This window comes from Silene latifolia, chromosome 1, assembly GCF_048544455.1.
Source record: "Silene latifolia isolate original U9 population chromosome 1, ASM4854445v1, whole genome shotgun sequence".
Lineage (NCBI taxonomy): Eukaryota > Viridiplantae > Streptophyta > Magnoliopsida > Caryophyllales > Caryophyllaceae > Silene > Silene latifolia.
In genome coordinates this window covers 72,356,242-72,382,579 of record NC_133526.1, presented here as the reverse complement: position 1 = coordinate 72,382,579, position 26,338 = coordinate 72,356,242, and the positions used below count along the sequence as shown (strand labels likewise).

Genomic DNA, 26,338 nt, shown 5'->3' with positions numbered 1-26,338 from the left:
AGCCAGACCTTTATGATGATATTCGCAGGAAACAGGCGTTGGATCCTAAGATTGAGAAGTGGAGAGCTGGAGTAGAGAAAGGGACAGTGTCTATATTCTCTATTCATTCAGATAGCAGTGTGAGATTTGATGGGAGATGGTGTGTTCCTAGTGATGAGGAGTTGAAAAAAATAATCATGACAGAGGCTCATTGCACACCATATTCGGTACATCCAGGCGGTGACAAGCTATATAAAGATTTGAAGAAGACCTTCTGGTGGCCTGGGATGAAGAAGGAAATATCTGAGTTTGTGACTCGTTGTTTGACATGTCAAAGAGTTAAAGGGGAGCAGCGACGACCACAAGGTAAGATTCAGTCTCTTGAGGTACCTGAGTGGAAGTGGGAGTCCATTTCTATGGATTTTATAGTGGGTTTGCCGAGGAGTCAACAGGGTAACAACATGATATGGGTTATAGTTGATCGTTTGACCAAGTCAGCTCACTTTGTGCCGATGAAAGATACTTGGACCAAGATACAGTTAGCTTTGGCTTATAGGAAACATCTGGTTCATTTGCATGGGGTGCCTAAAGACATAGTGTCCGGTAGAGATGCGAGGTTCATATCACGGTTTGGAAAGAGTTGCAGGAGTTGATGGGAACTACCTTAAAGATGAGTACTGCATTTCATCCTGCGACAAATGGCCAGATAGAGAGGACCATCAAGACTTTAGAGGATATGTTGCGAGCTTGTGTTATGGATTTTGGTGGTAGCTGGGAGCACCGTTTGGACCTAATTGAGTTTTCTTATAACAACAGCTATCACACGAGTATAGGCATGGCACCATTTGAGGCTTTATATGGGAGAAGATGTAGGAGTTCGATTTGCTGGGATGATAGAGCTGAGGCAGTGGTTTTAGGGCCAGAGATGGTACAGGAGATGGTTGAATAGGTTAAGCTGATTAGATAAAAGATGAAAGCGGCCCAGGATCGACAAAAGAGTTATGTCGATTTACATCGTCGTGACATAGAGTTTCAGGTTGGGGACAAGGTTCTTTTAAAAGTGTCTCCTATGCGTGGGGTCATGAGATTTGGGAAGAAAGGGAAGCTGAGCCAGAAGTTTATCGGACCATATGAGATTTTGGATCGTGTGGGTGAGCTCGCTTACCGGTTAGCTTTACCAACTACGTTGGATAGAGTGCATAATGTTTTTCATGTGTCTCAGCTGCGGAAGTATGTGAGTGATCCTTTACATGTGTTACATGTAGAGAACATCGAGCTGGATGAGTCCTTGTCTTATCTTGAGGTGCCGAAACAGATTCTTGATCGCAAGGTTAGGAAAACTAGACATGGGGAAATAATGTTGCTTAAGGTTCTTTGGGCTAATCATGAGGTTGAGGAGGCTACTTGGGAGGCGGAGGAGGCTATGAGGGAGCGGTATCCGTCTCTTTTTGATCAGGTATGTGTAGTTACGAGGACGTAACCATGTTTCTTTTAGGGGGGGTAGGAGATGCTCGCATAGAGTTTTTGCATGTTTTATGTTGGTTTAGTACAATTAGTAGTTGCTTTGAGTCGGTTTGGGTGTTGGTTGGGAGTCTTGTTTTGAGTTTTGGTTATGTTGTTGTTTCAGAGGGAAGTTAGTATGTTTTGTTTTTGTGTATGGGTTGAACTTCGGGGAAGAAGTTTTTTTTAAGGAGGGAAGACTGTAATACTACGGTTTTATGTGTCTATGGGTACTATCTAGTGGGGCTTACTCTATCGAGTAAGTAGTTTTTGACGCAAAACAGTAGACTGCATGTAGGGTACTCGATCGAGTAAGTTGGGGACTCGATCGAGTAAGGGCCACTCGATCGAGTAAGTCACTTACTCGATCAAGTAAGTGTGTTTTACGGGATGAGTTTGACGGGTTTTGTTAATAATGCGAGATTAATATAAAACGGGATTGTCATTATTTCTTAAACATCTTTTCAACATACTAAACATTTCAAGAGACGATTAGAGGTTACGTGCTTTGCTTCTATCGCATTATTGGCAAATCCCTAAGCTAAGTTCGTCGGATCATCTTGTTCTTTACACCGTTGTGATCATCGTGTCAGGGGTAAGTTCCTTGTATAATTTATGTTTTGTTTCGTTGAGTTTCTTTAAAACTCTAATTGGGTATTGTTGGGGGTTGTGGGTGATTTGTATGGTTGTGGTGGTAATTGTATGCATGCATGTTATAGGAGGAGGATTCGTAGAGGAGACTTTCTGATTAGCTGCTAGATGGTCTGTGGTGATTGTTATCTCAGGTAGGGTTTCTCTACTCAGTATTGGTTACATAGTATTGTTGGTGATTGTTGTTGTTGTTGTTTATTGTTTATCGTATTGGAATTGGTTTTGGTAATTGTTGATTGTGTAAGGTGATTGTTGTATAACTGTCTGTGATCTTCGGGGCGCGTCCCTGGCTTAGTGGAGTCACTTGTGGGAGTGGCTTCACGCCCTTGATTCGCCTTCTGTGGAACCCGCCACAGAAGGGATGTGCACATTAATGAACATGGGTTTATCGCTCGGATGAGATGAGCGGGGCTTAGGTGGGAACGGCTGCGGTCCCCCACTGGCGGCGAGGAGTACTTGTTGCGATGGGTACTCTGGCAGGGCTACACACTTCAGTGTGTAGTCAGGTGTGTGGAGATGAATTGGAGTTGTGTAGAGTGAGTTGTGCTGATTGAGTTGTTTGTAATACTGTTTCCATGCAGCTGTTGTTTTATGTAATCAGTACTGACCCCGTTTAATTGTTTTAAAAACTGTGGTGATCCATTCAGGGGTGTTGAGCAGTTGTTGAGCAGGTATGATGGCTTACGCGAGGGATAGCTGGGATAGAGTCATCACATGTTGTAGAATCTTCCGCTGTGTCATGAACTAGTTACTTTTAGTCGTTTGGATTTTGAGAACATTTGTATTTCTCTTTATCAGTTTTGGATTTGATTTGTATCACTTAAACTTTATTATTATTTAAGTACGTTTCGTTATTGTCCATTTGATTATCATGGCCTCGGGTAACCGAGATGGTAGCGTTCTCATACCTTAAGTGGTCCTGGTAAGGCACTTGGAGTATGGGGGTGTTACAATCTTTGCCTAGATGAAGAGGGCCTCAATCGTCTTATCATCCTACAAGGGATTTCGTGTAACCCAAGGCATGAAATAGGGTCGAAATACTCTTAAGGAAAGCGTGCTCTTCGTGATTCGGTTGATATCCAAGTTTACGATCATTATCACTGTTACCCTATACACATATTACCAACAAATAATGATTAGGTTATTAATATATATTTATTCTTTCTTTAAAGTTAAGATCAATAATTTGAAATTAAACTCTTTACAGATGCTTATAAATATTTTACTCATATTTAGATATTTCACGTATATGCATAAAATATTTTTAAATAACTTTGAATGATATTTAAAAATAGGGAAAATGCACGCGATGCCCTTGAAGTTTCGAATTTTGCCCGAAATACCCAATTTTTTGTTCCGAAAAACTTTAAGAGGTTATAACTCGTGTCTACGAGTTCATAAAGTGATAATTGTTTTTTCGAATCGATTGTCTTTCCGATAACTACGATCTGAAAAAAAAAATTGTCATATTTGGATCCCGTGGCTAGGAGTTTTTGTACGTCAAAGTTTTTTTTACTGAACAAACTTTGAGGGACCATATCTCTTGGTCACGAATTCCAAACTCGACAATTTGTTTTTTCAAGTCGTAGTTCTCGAAAAGATAATCAATTTGAAAAAAAAAATCGTCACTTTCCGAGCTCGTAAACATGAGGTATAGCCGCTAAAGTTTTTTGGATAAAAAAATTGGATATTTCGGGCCAAACATCAAAGTTCAAGGACACCACGTGCATTTTCCGTTAAAAAAATGCTTCCAACACCCGTGCAAATTTGCACGGGTTTTAAGCTAGTGCCAAATAGAAGTAGCCCGAATCGGACCGGGCCGGACACCAATACTTATTTGACCATAAAATAATATAGTTACAAAATTCCGTCTTTTTTACAAAATCGGACCGGACCGGACACCAATACTTATTTGACCATAAAATAATATAGTTACAAAATCGGACCGGGCCGGACACCAATACTTATTTGACCATAAAATAATATAGTTATAAAATAATTATCAATTACACCCACGCTTAATCCACTTTTTTACACTTACTCCCACGTCAATTTTTTTTTTAAAAATTACACCCAAATTAATAGCTCCGTTTATAAATTGCACCCAATATCGGATTTAGGCCATATTTCCTTCAAATTTGAAATTTTTTGGGTTAAAACATTTATTTTATGACGACTTTGCCCTTTCTTCTTTTATATCTTTCTCCTCATTCTCATTCATTCTTCTCTTCATTCTCATTTTTGTTGTTGGTTTCAAGGTTTTCATCAATAAGAGCAAGCCCAATACCTTGTTTGTTATTTAGTTCTTCCTAAGCATGTTGTTGTTAATGTTTTGTATTGTTTGGGAGCGGTTTCGGCGATTTGTTGTCGAAAACCCAGAAATTAGCAACAGCAGAAAATGGGGTTTTGTCAAGAATTGAAGTTGGGCTCATCCTTTGTTCACAATTATTACTACAAGTGAACAAATTCTTATAAAATCTTGGAGAAGTTAAGAAAAATGAAGTGGGTTTTGTTGGTTTTTCAGGTGGAAGCCATGGATTATTACTAATTTGATCACCAACTATAGATTGTTTGCTTGTTACTGATCTTGACGAAACAGCCCCAAACCCAAAAAGCCAAAAAGATTGAGTTCATCCCCTTCAATATGAACATGAACATGGAAGTGCTGCTGAACTGTTGGTGCCAGTGGAAGACAAACAAGACCAAGACGAAGTCGCGACTGTTGATCCAAACGTTCCCCTATTTCATCTCCTAAACCTAATTTTCCCTCAATTTTTCCCAAATACTTCCCTCAAACCCAGAAATTGAAAATGGCTATGATTACACATAAATTCATCTTTGAATTACAAACATTTACATTTATATACAACAACAACATCAGAGCCTTAGTCCCAAAATGATTTGGGGTCGGCTGACATGAATCATCTTTTCGAACCGTCCATGGGTGAACGCACACCTCAAAATGCGAATAAAAAAAGGGAAGATGAAAAACAAAAAGGAAGAACGAAAATGTAATGGAAAGTCAAGGTGAACTTAGGGGTTTTAAAATCGAATTCCGTCTTTCTTTTATAAAAACTTAAAATTTAAATCGAGAGAAAAGATTAAGACGATTTTTAAAAACCGAAATAGAGTTAAGGATCCGGAATGAACCAGGTAAAATCTATAAGAAAGTGGTTGGTGAAAAAGTGTAATAAAGGGGAGAAAAATAAATAAATAATTTTTTTTTAAATTAAATAAAAAACACTAAATCTGTCAAAACATCAAATACTAAAAATCCACATGTATCATTTCCCTCCATTGTGCCCTTTCCGTCACCATACTCTCCTCAAGCCCCAGAACTCTCATATCGTGCTCTATCACTCTCAACCATGTCTGTCTCGGTCTTCCTCTGCCTCTAGGGACTTTTTCTGTTCTCCAAGTCTCCAGCCTCCTAACTGGTGCTTCCATAGGTCTCCTTCTCACATGGCCAAACCATCTTAGTTGGTTTTCCATCATCTTGTCCTCTATTGGCGCCACTTTTACCTTTTCCCTAATCACCTCATTCCTTAACCGATCTTTCCTTGTATGTCCGCACATCCACCTCAACATGCGCATCTCCGCCACACTCATCTTTTGAATGTGACAATGCTTCACGACCCAACACTCGGAGCGTAAAGTAGAAGCGAGCCTAATTGCCGTGCGATAAAATTTTCCCTTTAATCTTTGGGGCATATCTTTATCGCATAGAAACCCCGAAGCACTCTTCCATTTCAACCATCCCGCTTTAAGTCGTGAACCACATCTCCGTCTAACTCCCCATCTTTTTGAATAATAGATCCTAGATATACGAAGAAATCGAACCCTCAACAACATTCCCATCGAAAATAATACTCCCCGCCTTTGTCGATCTCAACTTGACCACCTTAGTGAATCGACACCTCAAATACTCGGTCTTACTCCCGCTCGGCTGAACCCACGAGTCTCTAAAGTCCGCCTCCACAATTCCAACTTTCTCTCCACCCCCTCTTTTGTCTCATCAATCAACATAATATCATCAAAGAAACATCATACACCAAGGGATGTCGTCCTGAATATCCCTTGTCAACTCATCCATAACTATAGCAAAGAGAAAAGGACTAAGTGCGGAACCTTGATGCACCCCGATGGTAATAGGAAATTCTTCCGTTCTCCCAACATTAGTGCGAGCACTTGCACTAGCCCCCTCATACATGTCCTTTATGAGGTCAATATATTTTCGCGACACACCCTTTCTCGCCAAAGCCCACCAAAGTACTTCTCTTGGTACCCTATCATATGCCTTTTCCAAGTCAATAAAAACCATATGTAAGTCCTTCTTCTTGTCCCGATGGTATTCCATCAACTGTCTCATGATAAAAATCGCATCCATAGTCGATCTCCCGAGCATAAATCCAAATTGGTTTTCCGAGATGTCTACACATCTCCTAAGCCTTTGCTCGATTACCCGCTCCCATAACTTCATCGTATACGAAAAAAAAAAGATGAGAGAGAAGGATGAGGAACATGAATTCATCCAACCTACATATATTCATCCATTGTGTGAGGATAAGGACGAATAAGGATAATCAATTGCTGAGTGCAAAATAGAGAAAGTAAATGAAAAAGTTAACCCAAAACTCAAAGTTACAAACGCGGGGGCAAAATTGTCATTAGATACATTTTTCCACATGAAAATGGTGTTGGGTGCAATTTATAAACGGAGCTATTAATTTGGATGTAATTTAAAAAAAAAATTAACGTGAGAATAAGTGTAAAAAAGTAAATTAAGCGTGAGTCTTATTGATAATTTACTCTTTAGAAAATGAAAAATAATCTCTATGTTTTTGCTACCTCCAAGGCTCCAACTGATGAAAGACTGAAACATCGTGCAAACGATAGCATACGTGCATTACAAGAAAAAGATGATGGTGTAGCACACTATAGTTTTACAATCACCTCAATTTCCAGTTATTATTCCAGAAAATTCAAGACATCCTAAATCAACACGTCGACCGCCACCGCCACCGCCACCGCTGCTATGAAGTTGACCAACCTTGTACTACACCTACTAATTATTATTATTATTATTATAATATTAGTAATATCAATAAAAGTCAACGCCGGAGACAATAATCCGGTGTATTCCCCATGCGAGGACACAACCGTCCAAAAATTCGACGGGTTTTCATTGGGTATCGCCTTTGCCACTGATAAGAAATCGTTTTTCCTCAACAATAATGAGTCTGTGCAGCTTTCTCCTTGCGATAAACGCCTTTCTCTTTCCACTAATTCCCGTTTTACCCTTTTTCGACCTAAGGTTGACGAAATTTCCCTTCTTACCGTCGATTCCTCTTCTCTTTCTTCGGTAAATTCCATCTCTTTCTTCTATTTTGACTTTTGTAACTCGTGTATAGTGTTAGGGTTGTTATGTTATTTGATTGTTGCGGTTTTCGGAGTTATTATATCGAATCAGTACGATGGTACTTGCTCTGTTGGGTCCATTTCACTGTATTTTTCAAAATATGCGAGGGGAATTTCGAATTAGGTCGTGAAAGGGTTCGAAATAGCAAGAGATTGAGCATTAGATCGAATTAGTATTGGTGAGCCCTGTTTTTTTGTCTCTTGAGTCTTTTTGAAATGTGTTATTATGTTTGCACAACTCATCAGAACATAATACCGAAGATGTCTTAGTATAGTGGTTAAGATGGAGGTATTCTGGATAATAGGTCCTAGGTTCATCTCCCCCTCTCCCCTCTGTTGGAATGCGATTAAGTGCGCCTTTCGTTAGACCAAAAAAAATATAATGGTCTGAAAAAATATAATAGAATTATGCTAGAATTAGGTCGTGAAAGGGTTTGAAATAGCAAGAGATTGGGCATTAGATCGAATTAGTATTGTTGACCCCTCTGTTTTATCTTGGAGTATTTTTTAAATATGCTATTATGCATGCACAACTCATCAGAACATAATATCGAAGGTATTGTAATGCGACTAAGTGCGCGCTTCGTTAGACCAAAAAATCGCATCAGAACATAATGTCTAAAAAAATATACTCCGTAATAGAATTATGCTTGAAATTGATCAACCGTTAATTTAGTTGAGGTACAAAAATTATTCGTTATACGTATACTGTTGGAGAAGAAAAGGAATGTGATCTCAATATGGGAGAGTACATTCAGGGGAGAAGGAAGTTTCAATTGTTAGGGTATGCAAGCCATATATATTGTTTACCAACTTTGGTCGGATGGTTTTTCAACCTTTCAATTATCAACTATGAAGTTGTCAGGTTTAGTCCGTGGATATGGAGTACTTGCAGGATTATAATCCAAAAGTGTGGATCTCTTATGAGTTTGTGCCTTGTTCATTTTACTTGGTGATATACTTTCTAGGTTGGAATGTTGTTGTTCTAAAGAAAGGTGGAGAGGAGAGTGTGATGTTGATGAGGATGTTTATGAGTCGGAAACCAAATTCAGGAGTGAGACAATAGAGGTCTAAGCGGCCCGTTGGTGTATGCAAGGTATTGCTCAGTTTGTGTGTTTAGCAATTCTGGCGGGATGGAGTGTTTGGTCCACAGTTTGTTAGATTAATTATGCTGCAACTTTGTGGATGTTTTGGCAATATAGGATCGAAGTGCTTGGAACTTGGAAGCCATTGTATTGGGTTTATCTTTGGTAGTCATTCAATTACAATTTAGCTCTATCACTCATCATGTTATATAGCCTTGCTCAGCAACCTTAACTACCTAAGGCATTAAGGGGCCCTGTTTTGTGTAGACATAGTGATGTATGTGATTTCAGTCTAAAAGGCAGAATGTAATTGTTTGGAGCATCGTATTAAATCTTGTTTCAAGACTTATTATTGGAATCAGTCTTTGTGGCCTGGTTGTGAGCATTGCGCCATAGTTTCGATTACACTGCCTAAAAATGCGAACCTAACAACCTTCAAAATTCGGTATTGGTTCTGATGTATATAGCCTGGGATTTAGTCAATTTTGGTTGTCGTGGCTTGATGTCAGACTCATAGTATTAAATCTCGGTATCAGTCGTGGTCGTTTGTATCGGCTGTTGCGGCGTACTCTCTCATATGTGACCACTATCGGCCTATTGCCTCAAAGTGCGGTTAAATGTTGTCGAAGTGATCATCAAACCTTTACAAAATGGCTGTCTTACTGTGTTGCGACCTTGATTTAATACAATTGTTTTCAGTTACGCAATAATTATATAATATAATGCCTCATAATGTTGCTGGTATAACATCCAAAAGCTTTATAACTCTGTCGCGATTCACATCTGATACCATAGTCAGATGTCTTGGTCTGGAATAGGCTTTTCAATTACAACATGCTACAGCATTGTTGCTGTCAACTCAGGACCATGGTATTGTCCTCCATGTATGTTTCTTAGTTATTTGAGCTGTAGCATACGAAACATTGTTTCGGAAACAATGTGATATATGTTAGGTACTTCATGAAGCTGTGGAAATTAGTTCGACCAAAAAAGACATACGATTGTTTCTCGTGATGGAAACACTTTATTTTCTCTATATGGCAAAGCACATGCTCTTGGGTACACAATAAAAGGCAAAAAGTACCAAAATTTTCTCTTAGCTTATTTTATGCCCCTTTCTGCGGTGATTAAACATGAAGCCAAGCTTTACTTGGCAATCATGGTGTGTTGTTCTCATTTTTTATAGTAATGTATTCTGATGGAAATATTTTGTGAAGCACTTCAGTGTTTGAATTTATTATTGGAGAAAGTTCCATGGAACGAGTATCACAATTGATGTATACATGTTGGAGATAGTGAGGTTTTGTTAGCTGTGGCAGGCCTTGCACTGCTGGAAATGCAGTAAGCCAGTTAGCCAGGAATATTAACTTTTTGCAGCTGAGTGGATTCCTTTTCCCTACTCCTTTCTAGAGTATGATATCATAAGATTTTTTACTTGATTGCAAATGATGAACCAGGCTTAAGGTATAGTTGGGATGCTCTAGTAGGGCTAATTAGGAACTTATTGCTTGCAATGAACATGCCTAAATGAAGCAAATACATAATAAGTTGATCGTAGTTGCAACCTGTGTGTGTGTGTCCACCTTTGGAACAAATTATTCACATACGAGCAGGACATGTATGTCTTTCGCTTCAACTAATTATTTTTCTTTTCCAGATTACAGGAGGTGGGTACATGGTAGCTTTTGCTGGCTTGAAGTACGCGGCGAGGTCTCCTCCTGCTTTAGTTGCAGATGGCTCTCACATAGTGACTAGTTTCACTCTTGTAAGTATGCCACGTATCACTTGTATTCTGTGTTTCAGTTGTGTTGTTCTCTGTGAAACTAATTGTGAAGGAAAATCTAACATAAACATGTCAAAATTATTGCAAGTATCTATAATGCGAGGTTGAGTAAATACGCAGTTATGTATAATATGGCATATACAAGTCAAAAGTATCTCACTCACGGCTCTTTATCAAAACAAGGTTTGAGTGTTTAGGCTGGGTCAAACTTTTATTGGTCATCTTGTAGCAATCTACTGCATATCTCTTACCTTCTTGTTTCCAACTTCTTTTGAATCAAATGTCTCGCTGATGTAAAAGTGTTTATGGTATAAATATATACGATTAAGAAATTAAATGAAAATACTTGAAGGTAAAGTAAAGACCATTACTTTTGGTACCGTTGAAGATATATTTATTAATTTAGACTATTGGAGAATAATGCATATATGAGATATTGAGATTATCTTGGAAGATGAAACAAACATAAGATGGTTTGGTTTAAACTCCTTTCGTTAATATTTGTCGATGCAGATCCTAGAATATAAGCAAGGCCAGCTGCAAAATGTATTTTGGAAAAATGATGGTTGTGCTTCATGTAAAGGCAATAAGAATGCCAACATTGTCTGCCTGAAAGACCAGGGATGTGGAATTAAACTGAGTGATTGCAAGAGTCAAGGAGGCTCTGTGGATTGCAGTCTTGGGATACAAGTAGCATTTTCTGGAACCGATAAACATTACTCTGTTCTTAACTCATGGTATGAAGTGGAAAACCTTCGTCAATATTCGCTCGTTGGTTTATATTCGGACTTGCGCCAATCCCTCACTGACCAATTCAACAACTTTTTCTGATTTTGCTGGTATGTGTTTTGTTCCATTGAACAGTCCTTCCCGTCTGCACTTCTCTTGGAAACTTTAAGCATGCCTTTGTGCATAGTGAAAATTTGTAATCAATCCTGTAATCGTGTTCGTTGTGATTTCTACCCATACTGTAGATTATTATGAACAAAAAGAGTGAAAGATAGTGAGTCTTGACTTTGAATTTGAAGCATTTTGGTTATATTACTCCACAGCTATTGGTGTAATTAACTTGATTAAATATCTACTCCGTATATGAAATGAACTCCTTGCAGATTAAAAGTTCAGCAACAACACTCAAATACTCAATTTTAGAGTTGTAATATCCTGTTTTATGTTTCACTGCTTCAGTGCCGTCCTGCCTCTCTTGTATTAGTTGCATCTCTGCAATTGTGTCGTCTATATTTCCGCTTTCCTTGAAGATGGACCTGGAAAATTTTATGAGGTCCCCTTGAAAATTTTAATTAAATACTGTGAATCTTGTAAATTTCAATTTTTTTTACATACTAATATCAAATTTCACAGAAGAATTGTCTTATGGTGTCCTGAAACCGTATAGTATTACAAAAGATCCATCAATCTGCCCTGCATTCGCATTGACAATTAACATTGTGAGATGACCTTTAACAAAATTAGTAAGAGCCGATTTAGCTTAACTTTATATGTTGCGAGTTCGACTCACTCAGAAAAGGATTAATGTTCAAACTGAAAACCTAATCTGAAAAAAGAAAAGAAAAAAAAAAGGACTGTAACTGTAAGAGTGCAGGTAAGCAAATCCACTGAGAAAACCTGAACCGATCTTACCTGTGATGGCAAATCCCAAGACCGTAGAGCGTTGCAATCATTGGGTCCTGCCAAGGTCGAACAAATCCGGATGGTGCAACACCTTTTAAATAAAATTAAAAAAATGACAGCTATTTTGCCTTTCAACGGAATGTATGAACCGTCAATTGGGATAAGTTTGCTGTCTTGCTGATTTATTGCGAATGCATGTTTCCCCTTGTGACAGCATAATTTTCAAAGCGTATTCCATGATGGAAATGGTCGGTGAACATAATGTGTTGATTACGTTTCTCTGGGCTTCTATGTCTATTTTCGCATCAAGTGACTGGTACTCAGACTAAATGATGTACTCTACAGATTCTTTACGTTTTATTAAAATTTCTCCTCACAAAAGAAAAAAAACGTAAACAACATGTTGAGTTTGGAGACATTTTAGGATTAAAGTCAGGCAACAGAAACAACAATAACAGTAGACAAAGAACTATTACTAATCTTTTAAAAAAACAGTAATTACAATCCAAATATTGAGAGAACCAGAATACTATTTACACAAGACGACTGAATATGTAGAGATAGAAGTCTAAAGAAGACGTATTTGGAATAATGGGAGCTGTAACGACAGTTTTGATGAACTCAAGTCTTGAATATAACCCCTCAATGACACTACCATTTAGCTAGACACACAGAATGTTGAAATGCCGTTCAGATTTCAATCGATACGTGAAAGGCTCAGTAGAAAAGCGGCTATTTCGTCCATGGATGTAAAGAAAGGACAATGATCAATATGATGACGAGCAGGAGAATGATGGCAAAGAAAGTCCATTTACGGGTATTCTTCTGATGCTTCCTAGCAGTATGTAACTGCTCAGTTCCACCTCTAACAAAGGAACTTGCTCTACCAACATGGTCTTGGATGCTATCGAGCTGTTCACCCTGAAATTGAACCAAAACTGCCATGTCTAGGAATGTCTGATGTAGTTCCTTCAAGTTCCTTTCAATGTCTCTCACTGCATCATGCCTCTCTTGAATCTCAGCAATTGTATCTAATACTTGTCCTCTGCCCTGCATTTTCATTACACACAGTTTTCCTTACGTTAGTCATGTTTCTTATCTCTATAGATCGCGGCCAATTCATTATACAGTATGACCTTAAACTCGAATTGACCTGATCTGTCAATTTATTGATTGGCATAACATGTTTTAAAATTGATTGCAAGCCAAACAACTTTACTAGAAGAAAGGTGGATATAGAAAAACACAAACCTGTTGTTGAATAGCCTTTTGCAAGAAACTCTCACTTTCACCAGTACTAATCAAAAGATCAACAGTCTTATCATCAGGATTTTCACCAGTAACAGTAAAATACCTTCTTTCAACTGTCTCTCTATACTCTCCATTTATCCTCTCCCTTAACCCCTGAAACTCCTCCATCTTCTCCTTCAACTTCTTCCTCAACCCACCCACAACCGACGTCCTAGTCCGGTCCGACGAGCTCCCCGGTCCACAACCATTCTGATTCCTGTTCGCCGCGTTAGACCGGTCTAACGCTTCCAGCCTGACCTTTATTTGCTTGGCCTTCTTCAACGCCTGCCCAACGTCCCGGTCCATCCTGGATCGGAGTTCCTTCACTGAACCGGCCGTGTGGGCAGTCTTGGTTTCCTCGTGGGCCGACCGGAGTTTACGGTGAAGGTCATCGAGCTCCTTGAGATCTTCCTTGACAGTTTCGACGTCTTGGAAGAATTTGTCCAGGTTTACTCCCGTAACACTTCCTCCCATCTCGATATCTGGCTCATTTTCGCGGTGTTGGGAAAATGAGCCTGAGAAAAGATTGTTCATTTTTGTTTAGTTGGGTGAAGAAAATGAAGGTTTAGTAGGTTAATTTAGGTGGATTAGAATGGATGGTGTAATGACTAATAAGAAGGGTCAAGATGATGATACTAGTCAATTAATATCAACCACTACTTGTCAACAAAGTCAACGTGACGGCGAAGACTTGGTTGCAATTTGGAGTTAAATAAGAAAGCGATATTGAAATTTGGTTAGTATGATTATTGATTGTATATTTGTATGATTGAATTATTGAAGTAGGAGTAGTATGTTGATTTTTTTTTTTTTCTTTTTTTTTTTTTTTTTTTAACAAAGAATTTGTAAAATAAAGTGACACCTAACTATCCATGGCTTTACATGCAAACCAGTATGCTTTCTTTTATTAAACGATCTAGGAATAAAACTAATATTTAAACAATGAAAAAAAGCGGCCACCTCAATAACATCCTTTAGTAGCGCTTTAAGAAGATGATGTGTTCGTTCAATCCCACTAGGCGATAGACAATAGAAATGCGATCAGTAGAGATCTCTAAGTGTCGTATGCCTTGTTCCGAGCCCATAACATAACCGCTAACACCCCCAATCCTCGACTTGTAAAGGTGACTCCGCTCTAATCTTCCTCACCTCACTGCAACATCTTTGCCCATTCCCTAGTATACCCTCCCAACCAATCCCCGCTTTCTCAATCCCCCTCCATCCAGCATCCACCATAACCCTTACATAGTCACAATTTCTTATTTCACCCACAATACAAACCGGTTTACTGTCTCTGATCCACGGCATATTATCCATTCTTGATATACCTGAGGAAACCATTGTAGTGATTACTTCCTTATCACTCGCCTTCATCGCCTGATCTGCCGTCCCAACCAATTGTGCCCATAAATTATAGAACATTAGTGGATGGAAGGTCAAACCTTGGAAGAGTATTTTATTCCGTATACTCCAAAGGCACCAAATCATCGCCAAAAACCGGACCACCCGAGCGTCTCCACCTTCCAATTTTCCTAAATACGAAATCCATTCAATTAGCCATTTCGTAATACACATATGCGAGCCCAATTCAGCATGTATTCCGAGCTCTGAACAAGCCCATAATCTTCATGACACAGGACAGTCACGAAATAAATGTTCCATCGTTTCCATGCTCATATCGTTTGTCAAACATAGCTTGCAATTTGCGTCAATCCCAATATTTCTTTTCCTAAAATTGTTTCCTACCGAAAGAGTGTTTGTTACAATTTTCCAGACCAGGATTTTCCATGTCTGAGGCCCCGGCAATTTCCATAATTTTCGCCTGCAAAACAAGCGTAAGTCCTCCCCTATTCTAGCCTTGTCTTTGTCCGACCCTCGACGATCTATAAAATCCTCAAATATAACACCATATCCACTCTTTACACTATACTCACCATCATTGCAATGTAACCAATACACCTCATCCCTTATTTGCGAATTGCAAAAAGGCTTAGATAAAATTAAGTGTGCACTTTCTTCCTCAAAAATTTGTCTAACAAAAGCTTCATTCCAAGCTCTCCTCCCATCAGCCGTATTCATAGTCAAGTCCTTAACCGTCATGTTCCTTAGCGCCGCGAACTCCGCATCCAATACGCTCAGATGTGGTTCCGGACAGTGTCCTCCCACCCAATTATTAACCCACACATTCAAGCTTGAATCCAGACCAGGCTTCCATCCTATGTTCTGTCGTACCATAGTCAGACCATGTAGGATACTTTTTGCCCCCCATGACAAATTGTTACCATAATTCAGTGCTAAAGATTCCGTGATCGCCCCTTCCTTTAGCAATTTTTTACGAAAAACCTTTACGAAATAGGATCCCGAATCTGATAAAATTCTCCACCCATGTTTAGCTAACATTGCTTGATTCAGGCATTCAATGTTTCGAATTCCCAGCCCTCCCTCTCGCTTTGGCAAGCTTAGGAATTTCTTACTACACCAGTGAATAGACCTCCCTGATTTACTACCCGCCCACCAAAAATGTGCTAATAAGGAGTTAATCTTATTAGTCACACTTACCGGTATTTTAAATACCGATAGAACATAATTAGAGAGATTTGAGAGGACGGAGGAAATAAGGGTGAGCCTTCCCGCTGATGATAGAAAAATCCCATTCCAAGAGGAAATTCTTTTCATGACGTTGTCAATCAGGCTCCTGAACAGCTCATGTTTAGATCCTTGAAACTCAGTAGGTAATCCTATATATTTTCCAAGATTTTTCTTCCCTTTTATTCTTAACGTCTTCAACCCATGTCGTGCCTTAAGTAGCGTAGTACTAGGGCTGAATAAAATTCCTGACTTATCATCATTCATGACTTGTCCCGAGACCATACAATAGTTGTCCAAGATGGTCTTTAAAGACTTTGCTGAGTTGTTATTATCATGGAGGAAAAACACTGCATCATCCGCAAAGAAAAGATGCGATAAAGCCTCCACTCCTCGACACAAAGTGATTCCTTTCAAGAGCCCATTCTTCTGCGCATCAAGAATATTCAGAGACAGCGCCTCCATACAAAGGACAAACAAATATGGCGACAAAGGGTCCCCCTGTCTTAAACCACAAGTCGGCTTGAATAGTCTTAAAGGAGCTCCATTAAAGAGAACCTGATAAGAGACCGAAGAAACACACATCATGATCAACTTCACCATTCTGGACGGAATTCCAAACTTTTCTAAGACAGCCCGTAGAAAATCCCATCTTACACGATCATATGCTTTACTCATATCTGCTTTAAAAGCATATCGGTCATTCTTCCCTTTCTTATGCGAATTGATTTTGTGGATAGCTTCATGAGCTAATAAGACATTATCCGAGATTTGCCTTCCCGAAATAAAAGCATTATGGAATTCCCCTACCAAGTATTTCATCACATTTGATAGACGGTTCGTGATACACTTAGAGACAATCCTCATAAAAACGTTGCATAAGCTTATAGGACGGTAGTCACTCACACCTTCTGGATTATCACATTTCGGAATCAAGCAGATAAAAGTCCTATTCATTTCTTGTAAAACTTTCCCGGAGTTAAGAACAGAGAGAACCGCCTCCGTGACATCCCTCTTGATGACGTGCCAGCATTTTTGATAAAAAACTGGTGGAATCCCATCTGGCCCTGGGGACTTATAAGATCTCATTTGAAAAACCGCCGTACGCACTTCTTTAGCTGTATATGGTCGAGTTAGCATATCACCATCATCACTTGGAACCGTTTGTTGTACATTACCCAAGAAGGACTCAGTAACTCGGTTCCAAGTTTCACTATCCACCCGTAATTCTGGATTATACAAGGAGAAATAGTAATCATGAAACATACTCCCCAAAGTGCCAGAATCATAAACCCAATTACCCATATTATCTTTCACCCCTAGGATGTAATTTCGACCCGCACTTTTACCCAATTAAAGAAGTATTTAGTACACGTATCTCCATCAACCATCCATTTTAACTTAGCACGTTGCTTCCAAAACACTGCCGATGCCTTAGAAAATTCACGTACTTCTTCATTTGTCTTTGTATATAACTCGTCACTACCATCATTAATAGCGATCTCAATACCTTTTTCTAAAGTATTATCAAAGTCATCCCATTTCTGTTTCCACTCCATTCTCTTATCCAAAGCCCATTTCTTAACCCGATGCCTCACCCTTGATAATTTCCTTGCTACTCGAAAACTAGGCGTACCCCAAATTTGATGTCGCCAAATATCCTTAATAATGTTGATACTTTCCTCATACTCTAAGACCCATGCATCCAACTTATAAGGCTTTTGCTTATTATTTTTTATCAACTGTAAATCAAGCTCAATAGGAGCGTGATCCGAAATTTGAATTGGGTAATGCTTGATTCCGGTATTAGGAAAGACTGAGAGCCAATCTTTTGATCCAAGTGCACGGTCAATTCTTTCATACACTCTTTTCTTTCGTTTTTGATTATTACACCAAGTATATCGTGGCCCTTTGAAGGGTATATCCACCATTTGATTCGTGATCCGCCAAATATTGAAATCATATGCTCCCGTTATTGTTCTATTACTGGAGCTCAACTTATCACTTTGATACTCAACTTGATTGAAATCGCCCACAATTAAGAATGGATAGACCAGTTTTTGAAGACAGTCTTCAAGTTCCTGAAGAACCGGTCGTCGTTGAAGACAATATGGAGAACCATAAATAAGCACCAAGTACCATAAACGTCCTTGACATTTTTCTACTAGCAAGACGATAAAATTATTACAAGACAAAACATGGCTAATTCTTGCCTCATTTCTCCATCCTACCCACAAGCCCCCGGCACTGCCATTAGCATCTATTCCCAAATTATTCGAAAAACCAAAAGGCCTAAACAAAGGGCCAATACTACTTACACTACACTTAGTTTCAACAAGAAAAACAAAATCATAGTACGTACTACTTAGCAGCGCTCTTATTTTGGGAATTGTAGGGGCAAGCGCATTCTTTAAACCCCTACAATTCCAGGTGAGACCTTTCATGAAAACGAAGGAGGTTGAGATGGTCCAACCTCCGCAAAACCGTCAATGGTACCAGCTACAGAAGAATCAGATGAAACTTCAATCTCCATATCAGTAACTGCCAGCCTAAAACCACCACCCCTTCCCTGTACTCCAGACCAAGTCCTTCCAGCAGGCCACCTTTTTTTAGCAAGGTGGATCAAGTACTCCTTGGCCTTTCCAATAGTCATATCTTTAGGAATGAGTAAATCATCCACCTGTGTGCAGCACTTTCTCTTTTTCCCAGCAGTAATAGCATCCTTGTATTCTTCATGAAACTCAGATTTATGATAACAATCAGCCGTCCCCATGAAACTATCAGAAATGCTTGAAGCTTTCTTCTCACCATCCATTGCAGCAATCAGAGTTGATGATGGTTTCCCATAAACTGGAACATCAAACAGCTTCACCTGAGAAGGTGCCACACCATCATTGCCCATATTATCTCCCTGCCCCTCCAATTCCAAAACTGCTTTACCCTTACCAGCTTCTAACACCTCAACCAGAGGCTTGACAGACGCTGAAGCAGCTTCCAGCTCTAAGTCCTTACGTATGATAGCCATAGGAACCACAGAAAGATCCAATCTGTCCTCAGTTTTTGTTAAATCAGTTCCTCCTTCTGTCCCACCCTCCTGTAACCCACCCTCCTGTGTCCCAACAGTCAGACACAGATCAGTGTTAGGCTGCACCCTTGGACCCTGCACCTCAGTGTTATTATCAGAGCTTGAAATTAAATTTATAGCAGAGCTATGATGGAAAAGAGAAGACTCTTCAGACGTATTTCCCAAGTCCCCCTGAAAGACCATCCAACTACTGGGATAAGAGTCTGATTCTCCATCCCCTCCAGCCTGCTCCATACCCACATCTCCTTCTTCATTTATATCAACCTCAGAATCTAAACTTATCATAATTGCATTATCATAATTAGTCCCCTCACCTGCTCCCACATCAACCCCAGCCTGCCCTGCACCACCCACATTTTCCCCTTCATAGTAATGATAGACAATTGGAATCTCACCAGGGGGAGGGTCAAATGTCTGGTTATAACCACGATCATCATCAAGAACCCTAGTCCACTCATGGTCATCCTCAATTCTAAATAAGATAGCCTCCTGAATTCGCATGTCACGATCCAGAACCCCCCTTTGATTTCTTGGTCCTGCAAAGATCACATACGGATCATTAACTTGTAACTGCTGCAAAACCCCCTGCACATTTGATGGATTCACATTTGGATTAACATTTGGAATTGGATCAAACTCTTCTCCATCACTATAGTACTCTTCCTGATTACCACCACTACCTTCCCCCATCAACCATCCACCTGCACCAGGTGGTCCTGACACCGGGCCCTGAGTATCATTCCCACCCCCCACAGTGACATTAACATTAACACCATTTGCAGTCAGTTTCACACCCCCCCTGATTATCCATCTGATTTACCCCCACATTAACCTCCCCCATCACAGTATCTTGCCCTTGACCATTTCTCTCATCAGGTTGTTGCACTCCATTATCAGGCACATCAATGCCCCCTTCCTCTCCCAAATGCACAGCACCTGCTCCCATCTGAAAAATGACCGGTCCTGCAAATGGTTGAGCTGTTACTGCAAAGCTCATACCAGGCAAAACACAGCCACCTGGCGTGGTCCCCAGATCAAAGTTTACCGCCCTTTCCCTTGCCTGCCTTCTTAGCCCATCAGTTGCCAACCTTGCATTACCCAGTTGCAGTCTTGAAGATATGTAACGAGTAGTGGATGGAGTAGCCCTCAAGTCCAAGTTGAACATAGTGTGGTTACTATGTGCTTGGAAAACCACAAAACCCCTTTCCACCGTCCTATCTAGCATTGAGTTTACAGCTGTGACCACCGCATTCATACTCTCCCTACATTGCGATCCCTTATGACCTACCTTACCACACTTCACACAATATTTAAAAACTTCTTCATACTTAAATTGAACCCATAACAGATGACCATCATCCATGGCTAAAAAGAAACCCGGCATTAAGGGTTCATTCAGCTTCAAACACACCCTCAACCTTAGGTAATCATTCCTTGGTACAAAATCAAAATGCTCAACCTGATAATGATGACTTAGTAACTTTCCAGCAATATGCGCCACATGCATGTTGAGACATTCAAACGGCAAGCCACATACGCGAACCCACAACTCAGCATATGGGAAACGGACTGTTCTTGGCACCGTATCTGGATACCATCTTGCAAGGACCATCAAAGCACCATCTATTGTAACCGTAGTCCTTGCCAGCAAACCTTCTAAGTCATCTACACTTTCACAGTGGAAAACATAGATCTCCCCCATCCGGAATACAGATATTCTCCCATTTGTACTCCACTTCCTCCTAATAAGGTCAGTAATTAAATTAGCTTCAAATAACCGGTAATCTACCAGGAAACCCAAACAACAGTTTCCCCAAAACTCCCTTGATCGTCCTAATTCAGCAGGATCAACATTTATAACCCCCCCTGACCTAGGATACCTCCAGATGTTTGCATGCAAAGGATTCATAGGATTAAAATCCGAGTTTGGGTGAGGTTGATGAAAATTCTGATGATGATAAAAGTTTTGATGAACACCATCCTCATTCCCAACCCCCCCATTTCCAAAACGCCCAAACTGAGCTTCAAACTCCATCTTAGAGCTAGTTTGATTTGAAAAAAACGGTTGATTATATTAATCAGATAAACAACTTTGAGAAGACGAGGAAGAAATGAAGCTGGATGGTCTGAACTTCCCCATCTCCTCAGCTTAAATAGCAATTAAAACCCTAATCTAAAAGAGAGGAAGTAGATTAGCCTCCCTACCTCCCCAATCCACAATAAAGAGAATACGATTTATTGGCGCAAATTTTTTGGAACTCTACAACAGCAGAAGCACCAATTAAGTTCAATAAAAGCCAATAATTGAATATATTAATGCTATTTTTTGGTTTATTGATATGTTAAACTGACAGAACTGTCAGATGGAAGATCTAGGGTTTTTTTGTAAGCCCAATCCCCTTAAAAGCTTTTGTCAGTAAAAGAGTGATTTTGGAAGATGAACAATCCAAGATCAGTACCCCAATTAACGGAGAGAAAACGTAATGATTAAAAGAAAGGAACTTTTAAAATTTTGAAGAAGGGAAGGATAAAAGGAATTGATCTAGGGTTCTTCAAAACCAAGGGAACCCCATATGCATAAAGATGTTGTTTGTTTTTTGTTTTTGTTTTGTTTTCTTTTAATTTTAAAAAATTTTTAAAGCTCTCCAAAACGAGAGAAAAATGAGCTCTCTTTTCTAGAGAGAGAAAAAAAGACAGGATAACGGAAGGAGATAGCTTAAAGTCTGTAGTATGTTGATATGATTTATTTATATGATGAATTAATGAGTATAAATGGATGATCACTGAAATTGCGCGTGGTGTATGTGTGCGTTGGGTAAGCATGAAGATGCCGGGAAAGTCAAGCAAGGAAGACTCAGTTCAAATCCTTGATTAAGGAAATGACTTGGTTGATCATTTAGCACCAAAATGAGACCATGTTATTGGATGCTATCCAATCTCCATACTGAGCAACTCCAATGGTATACTTTTTGGACATGCTTGCAATTTACCTAAATTGTCTAGCTACAACATGACCATTGGGGAAGAGAAAGTATGGTATGCTTGAAAGCAGCCCTTGCTTACACAAGCTACATGCTAGAATTAAAAGGCAAAAAAGTACATGTAGAGAAAACATTGGAAAGTAAAGTACACAACCATTTTTCATTTGTGCGTGTAACTCAATTGCTAAAAAATAGCAAATCCACCAAAATTTGTGGGGGAGTTTGTTTTTACTTCCAAAAAATTTGATTTTTTTGTTGCTACAATATAGAACGACACCTTGACCCTAGTGATACTTCATATATCATGCAACAGCTACTTTTTTTTTAAGAAAAAAATTAAATAATTTGTCAAAGCTACTTGTTTAATAATAACCTTATATAATAACATTAGACAATTTGATAAACTTTGCTTTTATTTTCTTCTACAAATTTTCTATATTACATTTATATTCTATTTAAAAGTACTACAATATTATGTTAGATGGAAAATTCGGATTCTCCGTTTAGTGAATATTTTGACTATTTACGAAATTTTTCCAATATCGAAAATCAAAATTCATCACGACTTCGACTGAACCTAACTTTGTTCATGAAAATATAAGACGGGAAAGTATAGGGGCATTTAGCATAAACCAAGAATCGTCTTGTCAAGGGTCGGGTGTACAAAGTGAAACTCTGGAAAATGAGGCTATACAAGAGGAGGTAAATGTTCAATCCAGTAAAAGTAAGACGGAGAAGTTTAATTGAGCCAATACAATGATGAAGATTTATGCACGAGTTGGTTAAATTTCACTAATGACTCTATCAAAGGGACAAATCAAAGTAAGGACCAATACTGGCGAAATATTGTTGAATATTATAATTAATGAAAAAGAGAAGGTCCTTCGATCACCATTGAACAAGCTACAAATCATTGGTACAAAATGAGTGCCGATGTTAGCAAGTTCAATGGATGTTACATACAATTAACAAATAGTCACCTAAGCGGTCACGACGAAGACCTTTTAATAACCAAGGCCAAGGAGATGTTCAAATCACAAAACAAAAATAGAAAATTTTCTTATATACATTCTTGGAAAATTCTTCGAGTTGCCCGAAAATGGAAAGGGTTCGCTAATCCACAAAGCGGTTCCGCAAAGAGAACAAGAAATTTATCTTCTGGAGCATATACTTCATCTTCCTCAAATCCTAATATAAGTGAAGTTGATAACAATGTAGAAGTGGCAGAGGAACGACCAATAGGACAAAAGGCAGCTAAAGAAGCGACACGAAATAAAGGCAAGGCAAAAAAAGCTGCTAGGGCCATTGATGAGAAGTGGAATAATTATAAAGATATGCAGGATAAAAGACTTGCGTTATGTGAAGATGTCATTCGACAAAAAGATGAAGAAATACGTCAAAAGGATTTCGCAATTTTGTGTAAAGAAACATCAAATATGGATGAAAGAGCTAGAAAAAATCATGAGCAAATATGTGAAATAATTAGACAGAAGTACGGAATGTCATGATCAAGATTAGAATCATGTTCTAGTTAAGTTATTTTTTTACTCAATTAAGATATTTTTATTTCATTATGTAGTCATTAGTCATGATCATGATTAGAATAATGTAGTCTTAAATTAATGTAGTCGTTAGTCATGATCAATTAGTTTTTATTATGTAGTGATTAGAATAATGTAGTCTTATAGTAGTCATTATTCATTATGTTCTAGTACAAGCTAGCTTAGATTATTTTTTATGTAATAGTAGCTAGAGTCTCGTCGGAATTTAATAAAGCGGATATAAAAAAAAGTCGTTATAAAACTAGCCGTTACTAAAAAAAATGTAATAATAAAGCCGTTAAAAATTAGCCGTTATAAAACTAACCGTTAAAAAAACTAGCCGTTATAAAAAAAACTAGCCGTTACAAAATAATTTCTATATATACAATCTTATTTCATTTCTTAAGACTCACTACCAAATTTTAAAAAAACTCGTGTTTTTATTACTACTATATATTCTCATTATAATACTCAACTATTTATTTAAAAATGTCTCAAAATTCCGATACAATCAATTTTGATTTGGATAAATTTTTGGAGGAAGAATTATTTGATGAAAAACATGAAGAAATGGGGCGTTATATACTCGAACAATATAATAATCCATCACGAAACATTGTGCCTCGTGATCGAGTAGGTGGGGCTGAACGTCTATACAATGATTACTTCTCAACTACGCCAGTTTATCCGGATCATATTTTTCGAAGGAGATTTCGAATGAGAAAGGAGCTCTTTTGTCGGATCGTAGATGCCCTTGTAAACCACACTACATACTTTCAACAAAGAGTTGACGCAGCAAAAGTAAAAGGTTTGTCCCCTCTTCAAAAATGTATTGCTGCTATACGTATATTAGCTTATGGTACCCCAGCTGATGCTATTGACGAGTATATTAAAATTGGCGAAACCACGACTATAGAGTGTTTTTTTAAATTCTGTACTGCTATTATTGAAGTGTTTGGAGAACAGTACATGAGAAAACCAAATGCTAATGATGTCCAACGATTGCTTAAAATGCACGAGGAATGTCATGGATTTCCCGGTATGCTTGGTAGTCTAGATTGTATGCATTGGGCATGGAAAAATTGTCCAACAGGGTGGAAAGGACAGTATACGAGAGGTGATCATGGATATCCGACAGTCATGCTTGAAGCAGTTGCCTCTGTGGATCTATGGATATGGCATACATACTTTGGTGTAGCTGGGTCAAACAATGACCTCAATGTGCTTAGTAGATCGAATTTATTTCAAGATAAATTACAAGGTATAGCTCCAGAAGTTCGATTCACGGTAAATGGCATTGAATATAAGACAGGGTATTATCTCGTTGATGGTATATACCCTGAGTGGGCTGCTTTTGTTAAGAGCTTTCCACACCCCCGAGACCCAAAAAGACTTTTATTTAAAGAAAGACAAGAGAGTGCAAGAAAAGACGTGGAACGAGCTTTTGGAGTACTACAATCTCGTTTTGCTATAGTTTGTGGCCCAGCGCGTTCTTGGCATAAGAAGAGGCTCCATAATATCATGGATACTTGCATTATACTTCACAATATGATCGTCGAAGATGAGCGTCACACATATAGCAGAAACTTTTCTCAAGACAACTTTTCTTCAGATGCTGTCAATGATGTTCAACAAGGGCATAACATAGATTTTGAAACATATCTTGCGAGGGATGCGACAATCCGAGATAGGCTAATGCATCATCAATTGAAGGCCGACCTCATGGAGCACATTTGGACACATTTTGGAAACCAAAACTAAGATTTTAAATATGTTATATTTTTTAAATATATCTACTCGATCATGTTTTTTTATATAGGTATTTTTGTCACTATTTTCTCGTATTTCTTTTAAAAAATAATTGTAGGCTCTAAATTCATGTTTAATAAAATTAAAATACTCGATGTGGTAAAATTATGCATCTTAAGAATTTAGTATATTCGTACCAAAAAAAATATTAATATATATATCATTTATGTGATTTTATGGAAAAATTATAAACTTTGGATGATATAAAATGTTGAGGTTGAATAATAATTAAAGTTGAAAAATTAATTTAATTTATGGGACCCATACAAGCTACATGGTGTTGTAGCTTACCACTAAACGACTTTGTAGCCGAAAAGTAGGGTTGCTTGAAAAGCCGAGTTGAAAATCCAAGCTACAAGGTGATGTAGCTATCCACTGGAGTTGCTCCTGTCTCATATACAATTATATAGTAATTAATAAAATAATGCTTAGTGGCTTACTTACATATAAAATAGTGGGGTCTCAAGCCTCGCAACTTTCCAGACAATTTAACGTTTTTTTATTGTTAAATTAACTTGAAAATTTTTCGTCTTCTAAACCTCATACTAAAGAAAAAACATAGTAATTACACTAAAGTTGACCTCGCGCTCTACCGCTGGATGGGTCATACTCCATAGAAGAGAATGTGAGAGGTTGTCCTCTAACAAAATTGTTACTCCATTGTTATTGCGGTTTCTCTAACCATTATATAAAATATAATTAAAACACTATTTTAATTTTTATTCCAAATTTAAAATCATTTTTTTATCACTATTCAATAGTCACGATTTAAAAAACCGAATTCGATATAGTTTAGTAAACACGACACAAATCAATAATCTACCCTCTACACTTAAAAAAACTTTCAACTCATCAAGTTATCGTATACTTCTATTCATATACTCCCATGAGTAAAATATTCCTCCTATTTCGCTATTTATTTACCTTTATTTTGACACAATTTTTTTTTTAAAAAAAAAAATAGAAAAGGAGACCATTTGGAGTTATTGTAAATGGAT

At 38.3% G+C, this 26,338-nt stretch overlaps 5 protein-coding genes across 5 annotated transcripts; 3 read left to right on the top strand and 2 right to left on the bottom strand.

The window, feature by feature from the left end:
* The first annotated feature begins 6,969 nt into the window (after positions 1-6,969).
* On the top strand, positions 6,970-11,526 carry LOC141606418 (uncharacterized). Its single transcript, XM_074425538.1, has 3 exons — positions 6,970-7,492; positions 10,291-10,398; positions 10,930-11,526. The coding sequence occupies exons 1-3, from the start codon at positions 7,166-7,168 to the stop codon at positions 11,245-11,247; spliced, it is 753 nt and encodes a 250-aa protein (XP_074281639.1). The 5' UTR covers positions 6,970-7,165; the 3' UTR covers positions 11,248-11,526.
* Positions 11,527-12,494: 968 nt separating this feature from the next.
* On the bottom strand, positions 12,495-14,034 carry LOC141606410 (syntaxin-121). Its single transcript, XM_074425528.1, has 2 exons — positions 13,300-14,034; positions 12,495-13,098 (listed from the first exon to the last, which is right to left on the bottom strand). Exons 1-2 carry the CDS (start codon positions 13,870-13,872, stop codon positions 12,781-12,783), a joined length of 891 nt encoding a protein of 296 aa, XP_074281629.1. The 5' UTR covers positions 13,873-14,034; the 3' UTR covers positions 12,495-12,780.
* A 3,209-nt stretch (positions 14,035-17,243) lies between these two features.
* LOC141648737 (uncharacterized) lies at positions 17,244-18,368 on the bottom strand. The gene has a single exon (XM_074457456.1). It carries the CDS (start codon positions 18,366-18,368, stop codon positions 17,244-17,246), a length of 1,125 nt encoding a protein of 374 aa, XP_074313557.1.
* A 4,545-nt stretch (positions 18,369-22,913) lies between these two features.
* LOC141648732 (uncharacterized) lies at positions 22,914-23,498 on the top strand. The gene has a single exon (XM_074457454.1). It carries the CDS (start codon positions 22,914-22,916, stop codon positions 23,496-23,498), a length of 585 nt encoding a protein of 194 aa, XP_074313555.1.
* Positions 23,499-24,020: 522 nt separating this feature from the next.
* Positions 24,021-25,292, top strand: LOC141592628 (protein ANTAGONIST OF LIKE HETEROCHROMATIN PROTEIN 1-like). Its single transcript, XM_074413408.1, has one exon. The coding sequence runs from the start codon at positions 24,021-24,023 to the stop codon at positions 25,290-25,292; it is 1,272 nt and encodes a 423-aa protein (XP_074269509.1).
* Positions 25,293-26,338: the final 1,046 nt, after the last annotated feature.

What these genes read in the sequence shown, in the direction of transcription:
- LOC141606418 (XM_074425538.1), top strand. Translation starts at nt 7,166, where the DNA reads ATGAAGTTGACCAACCTTGTACTACACCTACTAATTATTATTATTATT. An exon ending in ATTCCTCTTCTCTTTCTTCG is followed by an intron (nt 7,493 to 10,290) that starts GTAAATTCCATC and finishes TTTCTTTTCCAG; the next exon opens with ATTACAGGAGGTGGGTACAT. An exon ending in TAGTGACTAGTTTCACTCTT is followed by an intron (nt 10,399 to 10,929) that starts GTAAGTATGCCA and finishes TTGTCGATGCAG; the next exon opens with ATCCTAGAATATAAGCAAGG.
- LOC141606410 (XM_074425528.1), bottom strand. Translation starts at nt 13,872, where the DNA reads ATGAACAATCTTTTCTCAGGCTCATTTTCCCAACACCGCGAAAATGAG. An exon ending in AAAAGGCTATTCAACAACAG is followed by an intron (nt 13,099 to 13,299) that starts GTTTGTGTTTTT and finishes ATGAAAATGCAG; the next exon opens with GGCAGAGGACAAGTATTAGA.
- LOC141648737 (XM_074457456.1), bottom strand. Translation starts at nt 18,368, where the DNA reads ATGAAAGGTCTCACCTGGAATTGTAGGGGTTTAAAGAATGCGCTTGCC.
- LOC141648732 (XM_074457454.1), top strand. Translation starts at nt 22,914, where the DNA reads ATGAGTGCCGATGTTAGCAAGTTCAATGGATGTTACATACAATTAACA.
- LOC141592628 (XM_074413408.1), top strand. Translation starts at nt 24,021, where the DNA reads ATGTCTCAAAATTCCGATACAATCAATTTTGATTTGGATAAATTTTTG.